Below are 22,112 nucleotides of genomic sequence, written 5' to 3'. Positions count from 1 at the left end.
TATAAAGTACAATTACAAACTACAAGACCCTACGAGATTTAGGGCATTAACCCCAACAATATACATAATTGCGTTATAAGTAAAAATTATACATACATTTTAAAGTTAATAATAAGTTCAGGTTGGTTCGAGTTGGTTAGGTGAATCCATGAACGAACCCAACCCATAAAATTTTCGTTTATTTGAACCCAATCCAACCCAAATGAGTTGATAACCCAATCCAAACCACATGGGTTGGGTTGTATTGATCGATTTTTTCGGGTCATCGAGTTTTTTGAACCCCTTAGTAATCACCATTGAAATGAAGTTTAGAGTTTAACAAAATCACTGTTGTATGTTTAAGAAATTATTGATGTGAGGATTCATATAGATGATTTCATGAAAATTGTCAAATCGTTCGTACACTGACAAGCAATCACATCACACTGGTCGAAGGTATAGCGAGAGTGAGATCAAGAACGTAAGGGTACTTCCTGTAATCTTGTATGGTGATGATGTCAATGAAGAGTCATTTGATATTATTTTCACAAAAGAGGCCATTTGGAATTTTGGACACAAAATTTGGTCATCCGTTCATATTTCCCGTGGGAAGTAGTAGTAGGTGCTGACGATACACGAAGAAAAGGGAGAGAATGAGAGATAAAAGCGTTTGTTTGGTAGAGAATTTGAAAACAAGTTCTTCAGGCTCGTTTGATAACCATTTCATTTTTTATTTTTGGTTTTTTGAAAATTAAGCATATTTCCTCTCCATTTCTTACAATGATTTGCATCTTTTTTAAGTAAAATTGTTGAATTTTTAGTCAAATTTCAAAAATTAAAAGCTACTTTTTTTTAATTTTAAAAAATTAGCTTGGTTTTTTAAACCATTAATAAATAGTAGATAACAAATGAAGAATTTTGAAGGTGGAAGTAATGTCTATAGATTTAATTTTCAAAAACAAAAACTAAAAATAAAATGGTTACTGTTGATACTAAAAATAGACCAACCGTGAATTTACTTTTTCGGGAGAGATCCATCTGAGCGTCTGCAAGACAGAAGCAAATAACACTGTTGTAATGTCTACCTATACACACTCTGACGCTCAAGTCAATTTTGTGTTTATGAGTAACTAGATAATAGGAAAATAGCAAGGTATTTTTGCATACCTTTGACCAATGGTCTCAGTCATTTTTATAAGATAGTAGAATGTAACCGATATTTTAGGTCATAATGCCTCTCTTTAATCCTTAAAATTGCGGTGTTAATTATTTGAGCGGTTATATCATTATTACAGCAACTAATGCATTGCTTAAATTCTCAACCTCTTATTAAAAGCCTATTCTTTATGAATATGGACGATTTGAGCCTCAATTGCTCAACTAAGATTGACTTTCCTAAGCTTTCTTCTAGGCTTAGGCTTCTTTCGTTGGGGTTGATGCCCTAAATCTCGTATGTCCTGTAGTTTGTAATTGCAATGTACAAACAATTTATTTATTTAATATAATCTGAGGTATTTTATTCGACATTAAGTAGCATTAACCCACAAAACCAATAAATTAACATTCAAGGTTATCTTCTGTAGCAAACATGTATGTAAAGACATATAGGAAGATCATGTTTAAGTGGTAACCTAAATAGTCTGTAATAGATGGATAAGGTTGAATACCTTATCCTGGTGACACTACGAATACGGTCTGCTTTGTAGATGTTAAATTTTGTAAAGTTCTACAAATGATCTGATCCTGATCATTCATGTAGAGACATGTGAGCGGGGTACTTCTATACAAAAGGATTTGTATAAGACCAGATCACGAAATGAATAGTCTCATTATATAACATTGTTAATAATCAAGACTTACATTTCACCAGGATAGGTGGCACGACCTAAATCCTGAGTGAATTGTGAACTCCTGCCTATGAAGACGATCCTTTGATTTGCATGAGTGAGAGTGGTCAGATCGTCGACTCAATATGCCTACCATTTTGGAGATTCGTCTAATTGGGGAGCTGGGAACACAACTACATAAGACGGAATTCACTCCTTCCCTAGTGTCAAGATAAGTAGATAAATTCTCCCTTAAGGGCTAATTTCGAGGCTTGAACAATGTGATGTCACACCTTCTCTTAGCCCAAGAGGGGTTTGATCATAATTGGACTATGACTTATTGTTCATTAAAGGGATTAGTGGTACTTAAGGAGTTAGATGTAACTATAGGGACAAAACGGTAATTTTGGCGTAGTTGTACTTACGAGTAATTTGTGAAGGGTCATTGCACTGTTGATTGGTTATATCTAATGGACACAGAAATATATCTGTAATGCGAAGAGTGTAGCTGTCAGTCTTTAGTAAAGTGACCGGCAGTTAATGGATGTTGAGTAATCTAATTAAAGAAATTTAATTAATTATTTAAGTATCATTGGAGCTTCAATCTATAGGCCCATAAGGTCCCCTCTATAGCTCAATTGGGATTGTTGAGAATTAATTTTGGATTAATTTTAATTGTTCAAATTAATTGAGGGATTGATTATATATGATATAATTAATTTAAATTAATTATATGTGATATAATTATTATAATGTATTTGATACATTATTATGAAAGAAAATAAATATTTGAATATGATTTAAATACTAATTATATGGATTAGATTCATAAAATTAAATTTAATATGGACTTGATTTATATTAAATATCATGAATGATTGAGAAAATTCAAATAGTAGATTACATTTTATTTGATACAATATAAACGATAGGTTATGTGTTATATACAAATAATATATAGTTTAATATATTTTTAAAATTTTATTTATTTAATTGTTTGAATTTAATTAGGGAGAGAGTTGACTCCCTCCTTCTATTTTCTCTCATTATCATTCATGGGAGTGGAAGTTTTTACGATTACTTCTTCATCTTCTTCACAGAAGATTATCACAGGGTGTCTTTGAGTTTTTAGTCTCAAAATAATTCTCTCAGAAAAATATTCCTCTCTTCTAAATCTTTCCCCCTCTCCCAAAATAGATAGAATCCATGCACTCTGTTATTCTCACCCTACCCTTAGGAGAATACAGAGGATTACCTCTTGGTGATGGCCATCTTGGATTACTGTTTTTGGTTTGAGGAGAATTGAAGAGTTCATGACTGGTGGGAGTAGGAATTTGTGAAGACTTATTTGGCTTCAAGGGTAAGTAATCAAATCCCTTATCCTTCTCTATTTAATCAAATTAGCATGCTGTAAAATTTTGTAATATGCATAATGTGTTTCTCTGTATTATAATTCATTGAAATTGAAATTGGAACACGATCCGTGCTTCCACATCATACCTTATAGTCTTTAACCTTTGAGCTCTTCTAGGCTCGAGCTCAACTCTCCTAAGTCTTCTTCTAGGCTTTAGGCTCCTCTAAGCTCTCTTAGACTCTTCTAAGCTCAACTCATACTCTATTAAGCTCTCTTTTAGGCATAGGCTCAACTGAGCTCTCCTAAGCTGAACTCTTCTAGGCTTGAGCTCAAGTCTATTAAGCTTTCTTCTAGGCTTAGGTTCCTTTAAACTCAACTCATACTCTCCTAAGCTCTCTTCTAGGCTTAAGCTCATATGAGCTACACTATGCTTACCTCATAAGTCTCACGAGCTTTCTCGAAGCTCTCTTAGGCTTTCCCATAATAGATCCTCTTAAGCTGTCTCCTAGGCTCCTCTAAGCTCCACTAAGCTTATCTCATAGGTCTTATAGAGCTTTCCCTTAATTCTCTTAGGCTCACCCATGGGTCATCTTGAGCTCTCTTTTAAGCTTTGCTGAGCTCCATTAAGCTTACCTCATGGCTCCCACTAAACTCTCTTTAAACTCTGTTAGGCTCTCATGTGGGTACTCTTAAGCTCTCTCCTAGGCTCTTTAGCTTACCTCATGGGTCACACTGAACTCTCTCTAAGCTCTTTTAGGCCCTCTCATGAGTCTTATTAAGCTTTCTCCTAGGCTTCACTAAGCTTACCACACAGGTACGCTTTCTCTAAGCTTACCTCATAGGTTCCACTGAGCTTGGGCTCTCCCATAGGTTCTCTTGAGCTTCACCAAGCTTACTTCATGAATTCCACTGAGCTTGGGCTCTCCCACGGGTTCTTTTCAGCTCTACTTACATTGTGGGTCCCATGAGCTTAGGCTTTCCCACGGGTTCTCTTGAGCTTCACTAAGCTTACCTCATAGGTCCCAGTGAGCTTGAACTCTCCCATGGGTCTTCTTAAGCTCCCACTAAGCTTGGACTCTCCCATGGGTCCTCTTTAGCTCCTCCTGCCTAGGTTTTTTCTCTCTAGGCTTATGCCTTCATAGGCTCCTTATGCCTAAGCATGCAAAGCCTAGGCTTTCTCTAAGTTCATGCTCTCCTCGTGCCTAGGCTCAAGCTCCTATAAGCTCCTCATACCTAGACTTTCTCTCTCTAGGCTTAGGCCCCTCATAGGCTTCTCATAACTAGGCCACCCTATTATGGGTCCTACTGAGTAGGCTAAATTTACCCATAATAGTAACCAAACGAGGCTTTAGTGAAAATAAAGTTTTATTTGTTTTCAGATATGTGTTTGGTAGTAGTTTTAAAAATTAGATTCTAATTTAAACAATTTTTTAAAATAGGTTAGTTGTAGTTACCCAGGAATATTTAGTTGATAATAAATTATTGTTAATTTTTTTAGGAATATAATTTATGTTTAAAAAAATTATATAATAATAATATATAATTTATAATACATTACATAATACATATTATATTTTTAAATATTTTTTTTTATGCATTTCAAAATTGAAATTCAAAGTCTGGATACAATGGAAACATATAAATCTTTATTTTCAAAATTAGCACGGTTTGAATCATAAAATCTAAAAATAGTTTTTAGAAACAAAATTTAGGTTGTCTACCAAACACACATTCACTCTAAATCTAGGAAAAGATTAGGATTTGATTGGTAGACATTTTTTTTGTTCTATGTTTTTAGATTCATTGAATTTAATTAATATGTGTTTGGAACGTAGTCAAGATTCGGTTTTCGAAAAGTAATTAAAATAGTGCAAAGTCTGAAAACAACATTTGTTTTCAATATATATAGATTTTGAATTTGAAATTTTAAAATGCACAACTATATTATGAAAGATAAAAATAATAACAAAGATAATATTTCATTTTATAAACTCAATTTTTTATAAATTATAATATAAATTATAAAAAACATGATATGAAAAAAATAATAATTATAAAAATTATTTAACATAAAACAACTCTTGTGTGGTCGAAGTATTTGGGTGGTTAGCTAGTCTAGTAATTTGTCTTGATGATACCAGGCTATTCTTTTTATTCAAGACACTTTGTGGCCCTTGGTTCGTTACTCTATTAGAGATGGTCACCAATGTTCAGTATGGTTTGACCCTTAGTTAGAAATGGATCCTATTTTGCAACAATCTGATAAGGTGATTTCCGAATGATGGGATATAGAACTGACCTTTTCACTCTAGAGAGTTTATTGATCTTTTCGAGCAAGTTCAATTGATTGCGCCTGATGTTGGAAGGAAGATTGTGTGACTTGGCTTCCTTGTCACTATGTTTTTTTTTATTTCTAGTGCCTAGGAGTTCCTACGGCCTAGGGACCCTGTGGTAGCTTAATCTAACCTCCTTTGATTTGGAGATAATATCCATAGACATTCTTTTATCGCATGGCTTGTTATTCATACTCAGTTCTACGCTTGATTGAGTCGATAGGTGGTGTCTTGGTATTCTTAAGGACCGTGTTAATATCCAAATACATAAAAAAAACATGAAATACAACATTATTTTTACTAAATCCATTGTCTAGATAATCTAAATTATGTTTATGTTTTCATTCACTAAATTGAACAGATGTGCATTAATCTAGATTCTATTTTCTAAAACAGTTTTGTTATTTTGTAACTAATTCTAAAATCGACATTCTATGTTTTGAGTGTATCATTTTTTGCTTTTGAAATTTAAAAAAGAAGAATTATATTGTAAAATATATAAGAAATATAAATACAATATTTCACATTTGAGACTCAATTCATTCTTCTTATAAATATAATATTTCACATTCGAGATTCAATTCATTCTTCTTTTAAATTAAAAAAAATGCTATGTAATGTACTAAAAAATTATATGAAACAAAATAATAATTATATAAGTTTTTTTTGACATTAAATATGTTCATAAATGAATTAATCAAAAAAGTAAATATTTAAGTTCAACTTAATATTAAATAGTATTATCAAACACATTTCAAACCATCATTTAATAATTTCTAAATATACCATAAACACATATCTCATGAAAAGCACACAGTATTATATTATGCTATTAGTGAATCCTTTGTGTTTTAAATTTATGTTTACAAATTGTCTATCAAACATATTCTAATTATAATGACTTAAAAAGGACACTTAAATCTAATTATTCAAATTATATTTCAAGAAATATTTCAATAAGCCTAGTCAAATCCAAATTAATCTCCAAAATAATATGCTATATAAAAATTAAGTTTATATAAAAAAATTTACTCAAACTAGACTAAAAGGACATTGAAATCGAATTTATTCAAATTATATTTCAAGAAATATTCCAATCAACCTAATCAAATCCAAATTAATCTCCAAAATAATATGCTTAAAAAAGTTATGTATATATTCAATCAATGACGGAGCTAGAAATTTTATATAGGGACACTACATGTACAAGTCTAACAAAAAAAATATCTATAAATAAATGTAAAAAAAATATATTCCTAACTTTATAAGTTAACTAATTTAATACATTACAATTGCCCTCTACGAGTTTTCATGTTTTGAAATCGATCCATGATGACTTCAGTATCTAATTTATTAAATAAATCCTTTTCTATATAGGCTATAAGACAATCATTCATCCATTGATCTCCCTTTCGATTACACAATCAAGTCTTCACAATATGCATAGCAGAGAATGTTCTTTCTATAGCTATAACGACAGGTAAAATCAACGCCAAGGTGAGTAATCTATAAACTAATGGATAGACCTTATCTTTATTTGTTAAGACCACTTTTACTGCAATATCACATATGCTTTTTAACTTAACAAACTCAATATTTGAATGCATATCAGTAATGTAATTTTGAAGTTGATCCTTAAGCTAGAGAGTTCAATAGCTGAAAAGTCTTTTGGGTAAAATTGAGCTTTTTTTCTATCAAAAGAAACAAATGAATTACTCGGATTAAACATGCTACACAGAGAAGCAATTCAGTATTTGTTTCAGTAAAACGATTATTCAGCTCCTGAAATTGCATATCAATGACGACATAGAAAACTTCATCACGATAATGATGTAAATTTGTAACTGGTTGAGATATTTTCCTTTGTTGTCATCGAATTAAAAATAGATCCATTTTAAGGATATTCCATTTTAAGGACTTCAATATCATGACTATGATAGAAATAAGAAATTATACTCAACAACGAATCCCTATTTGACTCTCTTGTTTTCTGCCATCTTTCTTTACAAATTGACTAAATTCATTGCATTCACAATATCTTAAACTTTTCTTTATAATGCTTGGGATAAGTCATTTGTGATTCCCAAGATAATTTTCATAAAATGTATATGAAAAACAAAGTCAAAAGATAGAATCGAGCTTACTAGAGTCTTTGCTTCATATTTTTGTTCTGAATTTGATCTACCTCACACAATTGTCTCAAGTACATCAACTACTAAAGAGAAGATTGTAATAAAAACTCGTTTAAGTGTAGTATGTGATCCCTATCGAGTATCTCTTGGTCGTTTAATCATTATCTCTTGATTTAATCCTCGACCACTTAATATTTCACCATTATTTAAAACTTCCAAAAAAAAATCATTCTATGTATCTCTCATAGAGTATCTCGACATTTTGTTAATGCCCTAATTACATTCACCACATCTATAACAATAAAAAACAGAGCAACAGTTTCCACATGATTTTTAGTAATAGCTATAAGAGCTAATTGAGGCTGATGAGAAAAAATTAGCCGAAGCAAATTACAGAGGATGGAAAATAGAATATACATTCCTAATTAAGCATGTTGTACAAAAAAATTAGAAGAATCAAAGGGTCGAAGAACACTTATTCTTGAAATTTAATCTCTTCATGATCCCCCTTCGGTCACGAACTCTTCATTCTCTCATAAACTCATGAACAGAGTAATTGGAATCCTAAATTCCGGACACCACCACGCGGAGAAGTCGATATTCTCGAAGGATAGAGAACCGATGAGAGTTTTGTGGGCTTCATTCAATTTTGGCAGGAAAAGGGGAATTAAATTTGATAGAGAATTGCAGAGGTTGAGTGAGGGGTGTCTTCTGTTCTGTGTGAGCTTCTACATAAGATACAGGAAGAAGGGAAGAAATCCCTAACATCCTGCTACCCATGTTCCACAAGAGAAGGGGGAGTTATCGCATAACTCCCTCTTAATAACTAAATAATTAAAAATTAATTTAATTAAATTATATATATATATATATATATATATATATATACATACATACATATATATAACTATATATAATACACAACTTACTATATATCATATGTTAAAACCATATGTTATATCTAATATAACATATAACCTATAGTTTATATTATATCACATAATATAATCTATAGTTTAATATTCTCTCATTTAACCTATAGTATTTAATATGAATCATATTCATATTAATTTTAACCAATAGTTTTTATATGAATCACATTCATATAGTTAATATTTGAATCATATTCAAATATTTATTTTCTCTCAAATAAAACTTTATATTATATTGTATCATATACATTATATTAATTATATCTCATATAATTAATTTTATATTAATTATATCTCATATAATTTATTCTTTTTATTAATTTGAACAATTCAAATTAATAAAAAATTAATTCAATTCTCATTAATCCCAATTGAGCTAACAAGAGGGCTTTATGAACCTATAGATTGAAACTCTAATGGTACTTGATTAATTAATTAAATTCTTTAACTAAATTAACAACTTCAATTAACTGTCGGTCACTCCACTAAAGACCGACAGCTGTAATCTTCGCACTACATATATATTTATGTGTCTATTGGATATAATCAATCAACGGCGCGTTGACTCTTCATAAATTACTCGTAAGTACAGTTGGGCCAAAATTACCATTCTACCCCTATGGTTACATCTAACTCCTTGAGTACCACTAATTCCTTTAATGAACAATAAGTTATAGTCCAACTATAATTGAACCCTCTCGAGCCAGGAAAGGGTGTGACGCCACATTGTTCAAGTCCTGAAATCAGCCCTTAAAGGAGCAATTTCTTTACTTGCCCTAACACTAGGGAAGGAATGAATTCATTCTTGTGTAGCTACGTTCCCAGCTCTCCAATCATACGAACCCCAAAATAGTAGGCATGTTGAGTCAATGAAACTGGTCACTCTCACCTATGCAAATCAAAGGATCCCCTTCATAAACAGAACTTCACAACTCACTCAGTATTCAGGTCAAGTCAACTATGGTCATCCTGGTGAAATGTAAGTCTCTTCTAGCAAGGTGTTATATAGAGAGACTATTCATTTCATGGTCTGGTCATATACAAACTCTTTGTATAGAATATTCCTGTTCACATGTCTTCACATGAATGATTAGGATTAGATCACTTGTAGCACTTTACAACAATTTGTAACAACTACAAAGTGGGTCGTATTCATAATGTCACTAGGATAAGGTACCCAACCTTTTCCATCTACTACAGACCTTTTAGGCTATCACTTAAACATGATCCACTTGTGTGTCTCCACATACATGTTTAAGTTACAACAAATAACCTTAGATCTTATTTTATTGATTTTTGTGGCTTAATGCAACTAAATGTCGAATAAAATAAGATCTTAGTTTATTGGTTTTTATGGCTTAATGCAACTAAATGTCGAATAAAATATCTCTTATTTTATTAGATAAATAAAAAGTTTGTACAATACAATTACAAACTACAGGACCACGAGATTTGGGGCATCAACCTCAACAATAAATTATCAAACACATTTCAAATAATTGTTTAATTTGAATACAATTTCTAAATCTTCTACCAAATATATATTTGAAAACATGAAATACATCTATGTTTTGAAAGTTTTATTTTCAAGTTATCTACCAAAGAGACTATAATTATCTTGATCAAGGACAAAAATATCATTACCGGTATAAATATTGGTAACTCGAATTTACTAAATATGAACGGACGATATTCTAGGAAAAATCACAGATATCATGGAAATTTATAAAAATATTGTGATTTTTTTAATGAAATTTAGATACATGTATTTAAGTAATAAACTATGTAAATCAACAATTATAAGCAAATATAATTGGTAATTAAATAATAACTAATAGGGAAGATGGAAAAATGATTATGGATTGAATAGTTCATTATTAAAATCTAGGTCTTATAAAATAAAGGTCAAATACAAGATTCAATAGTAAAAAAATGATCTCGGAGATACTAGCCCACCGGCATTAACATAATCTACTTTATAATGACTATATTGCTTCCCAAGTTATAGTATGCTTAAAATTTCTAACATAATGGAAAGTATGTCATCTATGAAGCACAAACACGGATACAGATATGAGATACGGATACGACAGGATACGACGATACGCCAATTTCTAAAAAAAACTAGGACATTGATACGTTGCAAATATGATTTCTTTTTCTTAAAAAGATGGGATGTAGATAAATTTAGCATATAAGTTAATGACAATAGTACAAAATATAATACAAACACTGAAATACAATACAAAAAGCAACATATAAGACATAAAGTAAAATAGTCAGTAAAATGCAATAGAAAAGTGACTCACATTGATCGGAGAAGAAGAAAAAGATTAGAGGGAGAAGTATGAAGATAACGAAGAACTTCTTCGTTGAATTGTTGAAGATATTCAAGTAAGTTATATTTTGGTGGACTTTGTGATGACTCAAATGTGAAGATGAAGATTAGATATTCTAAGGTTTGGTCTTTTATTATTTTTTTTCTTTTAGTTTTGGACTTGAGCTGTAAGTTTTTTAAATAGGTTGTCTAGTTTTAGATTGGAAAATATTAGATGAGTTACTTGTTTTTTTTTCTTTAAAAAAACGTAAGCGTAAAAATAGATACGTCAATGTGTATTTAGGAAGTATCTGGAAGTATCGGTATCTGAAACAGGTCTGATACGGATTCTTTGCCTCACATGAAATATCTATGATTCATAGCATGTCTTCATGAGTCTTAACATCGACCCCGATGTTACCAATAGGAAGATATCTTGGACCAAACTAAGTTTTATCCAAATGAAGAAAATCTAAAGAACGTAGATAATGAGAGCTTCTGGAGTCTTCATCACTTTCACGAGAAAGTTCTAATCCTCGTAAATAGATCGGTATGTTACACCCATCATTATAACCATAAGAACCATAATCACTTGAATGACTATAGTTATTATAAGAATAACCATAATTACTATTATTTTAGACATATTGTTTATGTTCATATTGATTCTCCAAACTCATCCCCTTCATACTAGAATCAAGTGAGTCTGCATCAACCTAAGAATCATCTTATGTGGATCTTTTATACGAATAAAAGGCTTTCCTATTGGTTCAATTCCTTGGCCACCAATTTTATAGCCTTGGTTGGAGTCTTGTTTGACATGCGTGAATTGAGATTCTCTAGTGCAAGGGCTAGGCCCTTCATATTGTTGACCTCCTCTAGTATTTTCCTGACTTGACTGTCTCCATCACCACCACCATCTCCCCTCTCACGATCATCATGGTCATCACCTTGATTTTGTTGACCTTGATCTAACTTCTGCCTTTACAAAATAGTTGTGTGGTAGTGTGTGGCACACATGTTTCGTTTGAAATGTCACACATGTTTCGTTTGAAATGTCACCATCACTACTTGAACTACAATTTATTATCACTTCTTCACATATGACACGTTTAACATTGGCTACCTACTAGCAACCATGTAAAAATTTAATGGAAAAAAATTGAATGAGGTTAAAAATAAATATATGTCCTTTTAAAATTCTTTTTCTTGAAAATAAAAATTTTGGATGTTAAAAGAAGAAAAACTTATAGTAATTCAATTTTGAGGTGAAATGATGTAAAAATTCAATGGAAAAAGTTTGAATGAGGTTAAAAATTAACATATGATCTCTTTTATGGTCTTTTCAAATTCAATTTCTTTGCAAATGAAAGTTATGGATTGAAAATTGAGAATTTGGAATTTGGAAAAAGGTAGTACATTGGAAAAGCTTGATATTGGGGAAAAAAAAAGACGTAAAGATATCTAGACAACATGTCGGCAAAATAACCACGATAACTTGGTGATATTTCCACGAAAAATTGATAGAATATCTACGGTATATCGGCAAAATATCCAAGATTAATTTACTTTATCAGTGAAAGATATTTCCATGAAAAGATATATCAGCTACATATCAACAAATTTCGAGGAAAATTATCTTAACCCTAATATCTCTATGATTTTATGGATATATCATGATATTTTAATCCTTGATTTTGACTTAAAAGTGACATTAATTTACTCAAATTATATTCCAAGAAATATTTCAATCAAATCAAATCTAAATTGATCTCCAAAATAATAAAATTAACTTTACCTGAAAATTCAAGGCAAAACAATTATCTACCCAAACAATACATCTATGCATCTTATTTTCATCACACACAAAAAGAATTACAATATTACCGGAAAAAAAAAGTAAAGTGATCTCTGACGACGAGGAGGAGCACCATCTTGACGTACACATAATTAACTTCCTCCGACGAGCACCATCTTGACGTACACATAATTAACTTACTATTTTTCTAATGTTATTGACTTGATCTTTTCGTCATTTAAATCGTATGAATTGTATGTCAAATTTACGCATCACAACGGAGTGATGATTTCATTTAACCAAATATTCATTAGTGATGCTACCCCCAATAAAAATGGAAAGCAAAAAAATAAAAATCCAAAATAGAAAATTTTCCAATTCTCTCTCATTCTCATCCCAATACGGAAGAAAACACATCAAATTTCATTACATTTAGCACCAAAACTGAACACAATTCAACACAACCAAAAGAAAGAAAAAAGAAAAAAAACCACAAATAGAGAGAACATATAGAAGTTTAAAATGTAATATTTCTCAAAGATCTAGAGGCATTTCTCAGGGTGGAAAGCCAACGGCCCGGCAGCGTAAACGGCAGCTCTATAATGGGGACCGACGACAAGCTTTTTCTCGTAGCGGAGCGGGGCTCCGACGAGGCCATAGTTGAGATTGGTCAAAAGGTTACAGTCGGAAAGTGGGGAATAAACAGGCTTGACCTTACAAGCTTGAAGCGGGTGATCAAGAACCGGGTGGTTCATTTTGTACCCGACCAACTCCGCATAAAAGTAACCATCTTTGTTGGTTTCATACACCTTGTAAAAGTTCACTTGGTTGTTATGGTTCTTGCAAATCACACTGATTTTCGCTCCGCTGATTGCCTTGGCGCCGCTCAGCGACCACGTCCCGAGTTTTTGACAGCTTTGGCAGTAGACCAGGCCTTCGATCGCCACAGAGATGGGTTTGTAGGCGGGTCGGGTGGTGTCGGCGGCGGCGATGCAGAGGAGGAGGAGAAGAAGGGAGAGGGAGAGGAGGTTTTTGGCTGACATTTTGTGTGTGTGTGTGTGTTCTTTCTTTTGAAGATGGGGCAAAGGGAAATGGGATTTATATATTTGGTGGAATTAAGGATTTTGAAGACGTGGGGGCGACTAATTTGAGGATTTTGATATGTTAATAATGAAGAAATAATGTTTTTGGTAGTACGTGACAGCCACCAATTGCTTTGTATGCGTTTTATCTAAAGAGAATTCTGGTAGGTAATATTGCTTATGTCCCATTTCATTGCAATTTAGTAGGTAATAATTTAGTCCTATCCTAAAAAATTTTATCAAAATCACATGTGGATTTTTATTCTGTAAATAATGCGTATGATAACTATTTGATTTTATTAAATTTATTTCATTCACATTTTTTCAATGATCTATATCTTTCTCAAATCAAATACAATGATTAAATTCGTAGCCAAATTCCAAAAATAAAAACGTTCTCAAAATCTGACTTATTTTTTTAAATCATTGGTTAAAAGTAGATAACAAAATAAGAAATTTGAATGTGAAAGTAATGTCCATAAACTTAATTTTCAAAAACAAAATAGTTACCAAATAGGATCTTGACCTTTGTGATTTATAAACACTTTTGAATCTTAATCAATTTATCTCATCTATCTATTATATATATATATATATATATATATATATATATATATAAACCTTCATTAAATTTTAACCATGATTTTCATGATAGAGTCTTTAATTATTGGATTTTTAAAAATGAATATTATAGAATCTTCAATTGGTTTGAGAATGGTAAGTGATTGTTTGATCCAATGGACATTCACATGAGATGTATAATTTATATTATAAGCGAACATAATTTAATTGATATGAAATATGTCTTAGTAACTAAGAGATCTATTGATCGAATCTCCCACCTTACTAAAAGAATAAATAAATTAATATCATATAAAGAGGTCATCTAGTCACTATCACATCATTTGTTGTGAGAATTAAAAGTTAAAGAACGATTTGAAATATTTTTCGAATTTGAAAGTTTAAAAGTGACACTTTTGAAGTCTCATATATAAAATATAAATTAATTTTTAACTCCAAATCTAAATACTAAATTATGAGTCATTTTTAACTCAATTATTAATGAATTAAGTTATGGGCTTAAATCACTTTTTAATCAGGTCAGAAAGAATGACACAATCATTAGAGACAAATAAATAAATAAATAAATCCAAAGCCTAAATTTGAAGGAAAAATTTTGAATTCTTCACATCAATATGCCTTCTCTGGTGCACTTGTAATATTTGGTGGAAGTACTTGGGTTAAAATACCATTATAGTTTCTTACTTTAGGTATTGGTCTATCTTAATCTCTATTATTTCAATAAATCTTAAAAATTAGTTTGCAATTAGTTTGTTGTTCATTTCTAAAAAACAATTTAGTCTCTATTAACATATATTCACATAATGTATGGCATGAAAAATATTATCATTATTTAATCAATTTCAATAATAATTAATTTTAATGAACTAAATTTAAAATTTATTAAAAATATACGAACTAAAATTGGATAGTTGAAAGTATAGAGGTTAAAATAAAATGAAATCGAAATCAAGGACCAAAAGGATATTTTAACCGAGTGGTTTTTTGAAGAGACTAAACTTGTTATGCATATATATTAACCATCTCACATATATACAAGCAAAACTTTTAAAGCAATGATATCTACAGTATAATCCAGCAGAAAACTAGATACAGGATACAGAAGTTGTGCTCATACTTGCAATAATACATCCACGCCTCATCGTCCTTCTGATGCAATCTCGAGCTCGGCCCACCAAAGAGGAGAAAGCCTCGGGATCGCTTCATCCGGGGTTATCCCGGTTATTAATCTCAACCTTGAGGTAATGAGCTTCATCGTTGGTCTCTGCTCTGGATTGGAATGTAAGCAAGATCTTAGTAACTGACCGATTTGCTCCAACTGCTCCTCTTGGAACGATGTGAGAGTCGGGTCGACGAACTTCTTGAGCGGTTTGTCCAATCTTAAGTATTGTATTGCCCAGTCTTCAAGTAAACCATTTTGTGCTGAATGGGGGATTCTACCTGTCATTAGTTCTAACAACACTAACCCAAAGCTGTAGATTTGGCTTTCTGGACCTCCTGATGAAGTGTTTAAGAGGTGTCCACTGGTGCAGATCCGCTCGTCTGCAACGATTTCGTTTTGTAAACTACACTCTGAAATCTTTGCTGCATAATCCTCAGTCAGATTGATGGCCGATGAGGTAAGGTTGAGTTGGATTAGCGGTGTGTTCTGCTCGTGCAAGTATTCAAGGCAGTAAGCCATTCCCATTGCAATTCTCATTCGCATTCTCCAGTTCAAGTGTTCAAATTCTTCATCTGCAGAGATAAAGAGAAAAAAAAAACAATCAAATTTCTATGAAAAACTATGGTAGCTTCAATCGAACACGATCTCACAAATATGGCAAAAAGAACTTCTATATCATCCTCAAAAGGAAGGAATTCTAAATAAATGATGGGTATCTAGCATTCTATGATTGATGACAGTGATACTCCAGCCGGAAAACGCAGCGATAATGATAAGTAATCATTAACATTCTTGACACAAATGCAAATTTTGAAACACTTCTCAGCATAACATAGAATCCAACTTGGTTTTCCACCGTGCCCACGATCTACAATCTTCCACATATTTAAGACAGTTTTATGGCTGAAATTGACTTAATTGACATAGTATAGTCGTTTGTATATAAGCATATCAAGCAGACTGCATCTAGTAAATTGTACAATTTTTTCTCAAACCCTAACTTATCTTGATAGGAACTATCTTGTTAAATCAAAAAATGATGATAACTGAGCATATGGCTCAATACTTACCATGAAGATGTTCGAAAACCGTTCCATTGGGAGCATATTCGAAAACCATCATTCTGCTGAAGGGCTCCTCTTCTTCGCAATAACCAATAAGGTTGACAAAGTTCTTGTGGTTTATTTTCGATAGCGTATCGATCTACAACAAGATAATACAAAACATTAGAGAGATCAAACTTGACAGAGAAAATGTGGTTCAGTGAAATTTATATATCATCTACCTTTTTCCTGAACTGAGATTCCAATGCCATGGACCAATCTTTAGACGACTTCACTGAAATGATGTTTACGGCTATTTCGACCCCACTAGACAATGTCCCTTTATAGACCGGGCCGATGGGTGAATAACCAATCACATTACTGAAATCCTCACAAGATACTTCAAGCTCTGATCTTTTCAGCTTTGGCACACCTGAGAAATATATCCCCAGTTAGAAGTAGGAAGATGCTGCCATAATTGCTATTTCTAATCAGTAAACCCACAAAAGGAAGGAGGATAAATCATAAAAGCTTATTGCAATGATTCTTTCATATTCTAAATTTGCTACTAAATACATATGAAAATGTAAATAGTGTAACCATGGAATACAAGTTATAATCCATGAGATCTCTTGTATCTAGATTCCTCCTTTTTTTCTTTTTTCATCACCAACCAAACATACCCAGATACTTTCTGTTCTCAACTGACAAGTTATTTCATCTAAAGCTAGCCAATCAGTTCCAAATCCATAGATCCAATCAGAAAGCAAAACTAACCAATTAATGAAACCACTAGATTTTTTGTTCTTTTTTCAGAATGAAGAATACCAGTAACGAATGCTTTCTGAAGCTGTCCACTTAGTCCCGTCGCCCACGGTTTGACAGTAGCTTTATTGTTGGTCCAGAGGTAAATGCCAACAGCCAATGCAATAACAAATATTGCAGCCCCCACACTTGCTCCTACAACTACACCGACTGAAGACTTTTTCTTGCCTGTTTCTTGTTGGTTTGAAGCAGGCTGGGGTGGAGGTAATTCCTTGGAAGCTTCTGGTGGGGTTTTCGTTGGGGGAGGAGACCGAAATAAAGGAGGTGGAGTGGTTTCATTATTTGATATAGATATGCCAGTTGGTGGACTGGTTTCATTAGAAGATATGCCGGGATGTGGTGGTGGTGGTGTTCGAGGATCTTGAGCTGCTGGTGGTGGTGATGATGGTGGTACAGGTGGTGCTTCAGATGTTCCACCTGACAATGGTGGCGGAGATAGTGCAGAGAGTGGACTTGTAAGAATTACAATTTGTGCAACTCTACTCTGAAATGTCGACTGAGCTTGACTAGCTGACGCCCGGAGCTCTCTTCTTCCTCTACTGTCTTTTACTTGAACAACATCACTAGCAGAAATGAAACATATAATCTAATTAAGCTGTTTGTCAAACAAAAAACATAGATGGAACAAGATCAAGAATTGTAGAAAAGCCTGATTTGATTTCAAAAGGACACGTTTTTAAGGGAACTCGCCCATTTATTTTGAACAAAAAGTAGTTTTCATTTCAGTAATCCACAATGACAGCAAATAATATTCCAGTTATAGCATTTTTCTTCTAGTTTCTCATGCAGTAAATAAAGGAATCCTTCTAAACTTAACCCAATGGGCATAAGATTCATCCTATGTTCGTTAAGATCAGCTAGTAATAAGATGAAATGGGGTCAAATACCATGAAATGGATTCCTTGTTGCATAATGATCCTTCAGCTGTATTAGAAAGATGGTTCTCATCGACTTGAAACTCAGAAAGTAGTTGAAGCTGATAAATTTCAGGAGATAAGCCACCAAGATGCTTATTGTTATCCAACAGGCTGCATGGATTTACAGAAAACTAAAGTTATTAAAGAGGAGGAAGAAGAAAATTTTAAGCAAAAAAAACTAACTCTTAATTTGTTGAGGCCAAACATACAGGATTCCAAGTGAAAGATTACTTCCAAGATCAGATGGAAGTGGCCCACAAAAGTTGTTGTATCCTAAATCTAGCACCTCCAGTTCTTCAAGTCCTCCCAATCCTTGAGGGATGGTTCCAATAAAAGAATTGTTTCGCAAATTACTGCAAGACAAAACAGGAACCGAAGGTAAAACGGCATCTCACGGTTGCAGATAGAACAAAAAGCAACAAATAAAACAAACTGAGATCAAAGAACTAAGTTATTACATAGATTTTATATGGAGTAAGTTCTTGAGCTCAGGAGCAAGTGTTCCTTGAAGACAAAGATCTTTCAAATTCCTGCATATCATATAATTCCACTTCAAAATCATCTTCAGAGGGAAATTATTGGAAAATAATCTAAGTTTGACCACCTAAACAAGGCTTACAAAACAATCATCATATTATGATCAAGAATTTTATCTGCTTAAGCATAGAAGATAGAGGTTTTCCAGAATCAAATTCCAAATTCCAGAAACTTGGGGGAAGGAGAGAAGAAACAAGACCAAGAAAGATATAAAAGAAAAAGAAAAATGAAGAACATACAGAGATACAACTTTCCCATCTGAGCATTCAACTCCAAACCAAAAGCATGGATTAATATCTTCTTTGTGATCATTCCAATTTGACAAAGCACCAAATGGATCATTCACAACTCTCTCCCTGAACTTCAGAAGAGTCAAACCTGACCAAATGAAAACACACAAATCAAATTCAGAAAAACCTTTAGACATAACCTCTGAATTTTCATCAGAAACAGAAGATTAAAAAGAGCTTAAAAGCTAAAGCCATCAAACTAGTACATGAAGATCCATCCCATTTACCTTCTTCATTCAGCGACCAACACAAATGAAAACTCTGAAACAGAAAACTCATTACAACAAACCCATAAACCCCAAATCGAAGCCTGAATCGATGAAAACTCCGATTCTCAACTTTACCCATTTCAAAGAAAGCAACCAAAACCCAAACCAACACAAACCCAATTGAGTTTTAGCCAAATACAAACACCAACTGAGTCGAAACTTCAAATCGAGCTGAAGAACATGGGCAGAGATCAAAAAACAAGTGGAAAAAACAGCGTTCTGATCACAGAAAGCTAAGGCAAACCAACCATTAAAGGGAAACTTTGAATTAAAACGCGTAGTCTAACTTTATTTCATGTTTGCAGTCTCTATCAACTGAGTTATTTTGAATTTTTGGAGGCGAAAAGGAGAAAAGATCAGAATGATGCCGCAAGAAGACAAGTGGGTGTTGATAAAACGATTGGATTATAAGAAAGAGTGGGAGGACTGAGTCTAAATTTCACGAACAGGGCCTGCCTTAGGTGAAATTTGTGAAGAAGGGAAGGTGAATACGTCTATGGCACCTTTGAATGATTAAATTTATACGTAACAAAGATTAAATCATTCTTTCGGGTGGGGAAGCCTTTGCTTTAGAACTGAACCCACAAACAAATGCTGCCTTTTGAAAAGGTTCGTAATGATGATGAGATAATATTTTTAAAATGATTTTATACCATTAAAATTAATTTTAAATTATTAAAATACATGCTTTGAACAAATAAATACGTGAAATAACATTTTATTTTTTATATTTATGCAATTTTTAGTTTGGGTACTTTTGATAAATTTTAAATTTTAGTCCTTTAGAGTTAATTTTTATCGGAATTGGTTAAATAATAATAATAATTTTCATGTATTAAGATACAATATATGAATATATTTTTTAAATTTAAAATGCAAAATAGATAATAAATTATTTTTTTCAAATTTCAGTAAACTATCGATAGGGATTAAATGTTTCATTTATTGAAAGTATATGGACGAAATTTGAAGAACTAAAAGTACAATAATTAAAATTGAATAAACTTCAAAGTATATAAATCAAAAAGTTATCTTAACCTTTAAACTACGACAAGTTTAAACCACTTTCTAACGTGTCTTAACATTTTTCTAAGTTAAAAATAAAATTTCACAAAAGTCATGAGTTAGTTCTTGAACTTTAGTATATAACAATTTAGTTCATATACTTTTAAAATTGTAACAATTTAGTTTTTTTGGTGAAAAATCTCATCAAACTTAATTGTCAAGTTTGATTATGTAACGACTTATTCTCTGAAAGAAGGGCTATCAATATCCAGTACACAATGTAACAAGTTACACACAATGTTATAGCAATCCCAATCACATAATGCAAAATGCTGAAAACAAAATGATAAAACAAAACATAGGGTTTGGTAACTTAATTCGGTGTAATACCACCTACGTTTGGGAGGCTTTTTTCTTGAAGAAAGGTATTCTCACTAATGTATAGTTAAACATTTACAACAATGTACTTATTTGTAAATATAAAACTTCTACAGTGACACACACAGTCTAACTTAATGAAATGATACTTATGCTTCCCCTAAGTGTGAGATTTCTTCTCAATGATAGCTTCAATCTTTCCAGTGTCAAATGAAGACCACTTCACTTGATATAGTTAAGCTTCCACCTAATTCTCAAGTAAGAAACAATGTTTCAAGATGATCAAGAGAAACAAACCAAGATCTACAAACATTCTTGCTTCACAACCGTACTGATTGACACATTTATTGTTTTCAAAGTGATAACCCCGAAAAAGGGAAAGAATCAAACTATTACCATAACTAGTTGAGCCTAGAGAAGGGAAAAAAAAACCTTAAGAATAACCCACAAAAAAATTCCAGATAAGAAAAGAATTTCAAGCCAGAATTGCATTATGTAGGACATCATAGAGAACCTCTAGTGGAACAACAGGAACAAGATTACAAACAACCACCGAATCACATCTAAAAATTATAATCAACATAAAAGTACTAACAATCTTTATAATTTACAAACAAACTTGACCTTTAATCAGTTTAGCAATCTACCTACGTAATTTTCATTAAAGATTAATAGTATTTTTCACGATAAGAACAAAATCGTTACAAAATATAAAGTAGAAAGACTAAATTGATACCTATTAAAATTCATTGACTAAATTGTTACAACTCTGGAAGTATAAGAATTAATTTTTTTTAAATTTGAAAGTTTTTTTTTTTTGAAATTGAAATTGAAATTATAAGAACCAAATTTGGAAGTTTAAGAATTAAATCTTTACAAATTAAACTAAATTATTGTTTCCATAAATGTTCAGGAACCAAAAGTAATTGTTAACGTATTTTTAGTACAACAAGTAGAGATATTGATATTTGAGCTTCCGACCTCAACACAAAATTTATGTTAACTAGCATTAATTTATGTTTATTTTTACAAACATGCAATTAACTTTAGTCATATTTTGTTTCATTTTTCTTAATATATCGTTTTTTTCAACCGTATATTTTTTTTGTAACCATTAATAAAAATATCGGTTCATCTCTTATGTCGAGAAATCAATACAAATATGTGATAAAATCATCTTCCAATAAGAAATTTAAAACCTTGCAGTCTAGATGGCGACGGCCTTGTGGCTGTTATCCTTTTTTGGACTTGGTCAAATCCATTCTTCTTCATTAGTTGACTTTACTTGGGATTTACGTTTTTCTTTTCTTTTCATTTTTTCCCCTTTTTTTGGTATATTAACCAGAAATTT

General features: G+C 32.0%; 2 protein-coding genes across 3 annotated transcripts; both read right to left on the bottom strand.

The window, feature by feature from the left end:
• Positions 1-13,021: 13,021 nt before the first annotated feature.
• Positions 13,022-13,730, bottom strand: MOP10 (Pollen Ole e 1 allergen and extensin family protein). The gene has a single exon (XM_039037417.2). It carries the CDS (start codon positions 13,712-13,714, stop codon positions 13,214-13,216), a length of 501 nt encoding a protein of 166 aa, XP_038893345.1. The 5' UTR covers positions 13,715-13,730; the 3' UTR covers positions 13,022-13,213.
• A 1,513-nt stretch (positions 13,731-15,243) lies between these two features.
• Positions 15,244-19,967, bottom strand: LOC120082067 (putative inactive receptor-like protein kinase At3g56050). 2 transcript variants are annotated; one of them, XM_039037290.2, is made up of 9 exons: positions 19,337-19,967; positions 19,059-19,197; positions 18,741-18,812; positions 18,492-18,635; positions 18,253-18,393; positions 17,369-17,928; positions 16,783-16,973; positions 16,568-16,700; positions 15,244-16,069 (listed from the first exon to the last, which is right to left on the bottom strand). In XM_039037290.2, the coding sequence occupies exons 1-9, from the start codon at positions 19,455-19,457 to the stop codon at positions 15,474-15,476; spliced, it is 2,097 nt and encodes a 698-aa protein (XP_038893218.1). In that variant the 5' UTR covers positions 19,458-19,967; the 3' UTR covers positions 15,244-15,473. The 2 variants fall into 2 exon arrangements, with proteins under 2 accessions (XP_038893218.1, XP_038893217.1); XM_039037289.2 differs by having other exon boundaries at positions 17,318-17,928; positions 19,337-19,848.
• Between the last annotated feature and the right edge of the window lie 2,145 nt (positions 19,968-22,112).

The sequence above is a fragment of the Benincasa hispida genome, chromosome 7 (genome assembly GCF_027475165.1).
Source record: "Benincasa hispida cultivar pf3 chromosome 7, pf3_genome.v1.1, whole genome shotgun sequence".
Taxonomy (NCBI): domain Eukaryota; kingdom Viridiplantae; phylum Streptophyta; class Magnoliopsida; order Cucurbitales; family Cucurbitaceae; genus Benincasa; species Benincasa hispida.
The sequence above is the reverse complement of the archived record's forward strand: the minus strand, read 5'-3'. Positions and strand labels throughout refer to the sequence as shown.

Excerpts from the sequence above, each read along its gene's own strand:
- MOP10 (XM_039037417.2), bottom strand. The coding sequence starts at position 13,714 with ATGTCAGCCAAAAACCTCCTCTCCCTCTCCCTTCTTCTCCTCCTCCTC.
- LOC120082067 (XM_039037289.2), bottom strand. The coding sequence starts at position 19,457 with ATGGGTAAAGTTGAGAATCGGAGTTTTCATCGATTCAGGCTTCGATTT. Across the intron at positions 19,198-19,336 it reads TTGGTCGCTGAATGAAGAAG|GTTTGACTCTTCTGAAGTTC; the intron begins GTAAATGGGATG and ends TCATTTGGTCAG. Across the intron at positions 16,701-16,782 it reads AATCTCAGTTCAGGAAAAAG|ATCGATACGCTATCGAAAAT; the intron begins GTAGATGATATA and ends ATCTTGTTGTAG.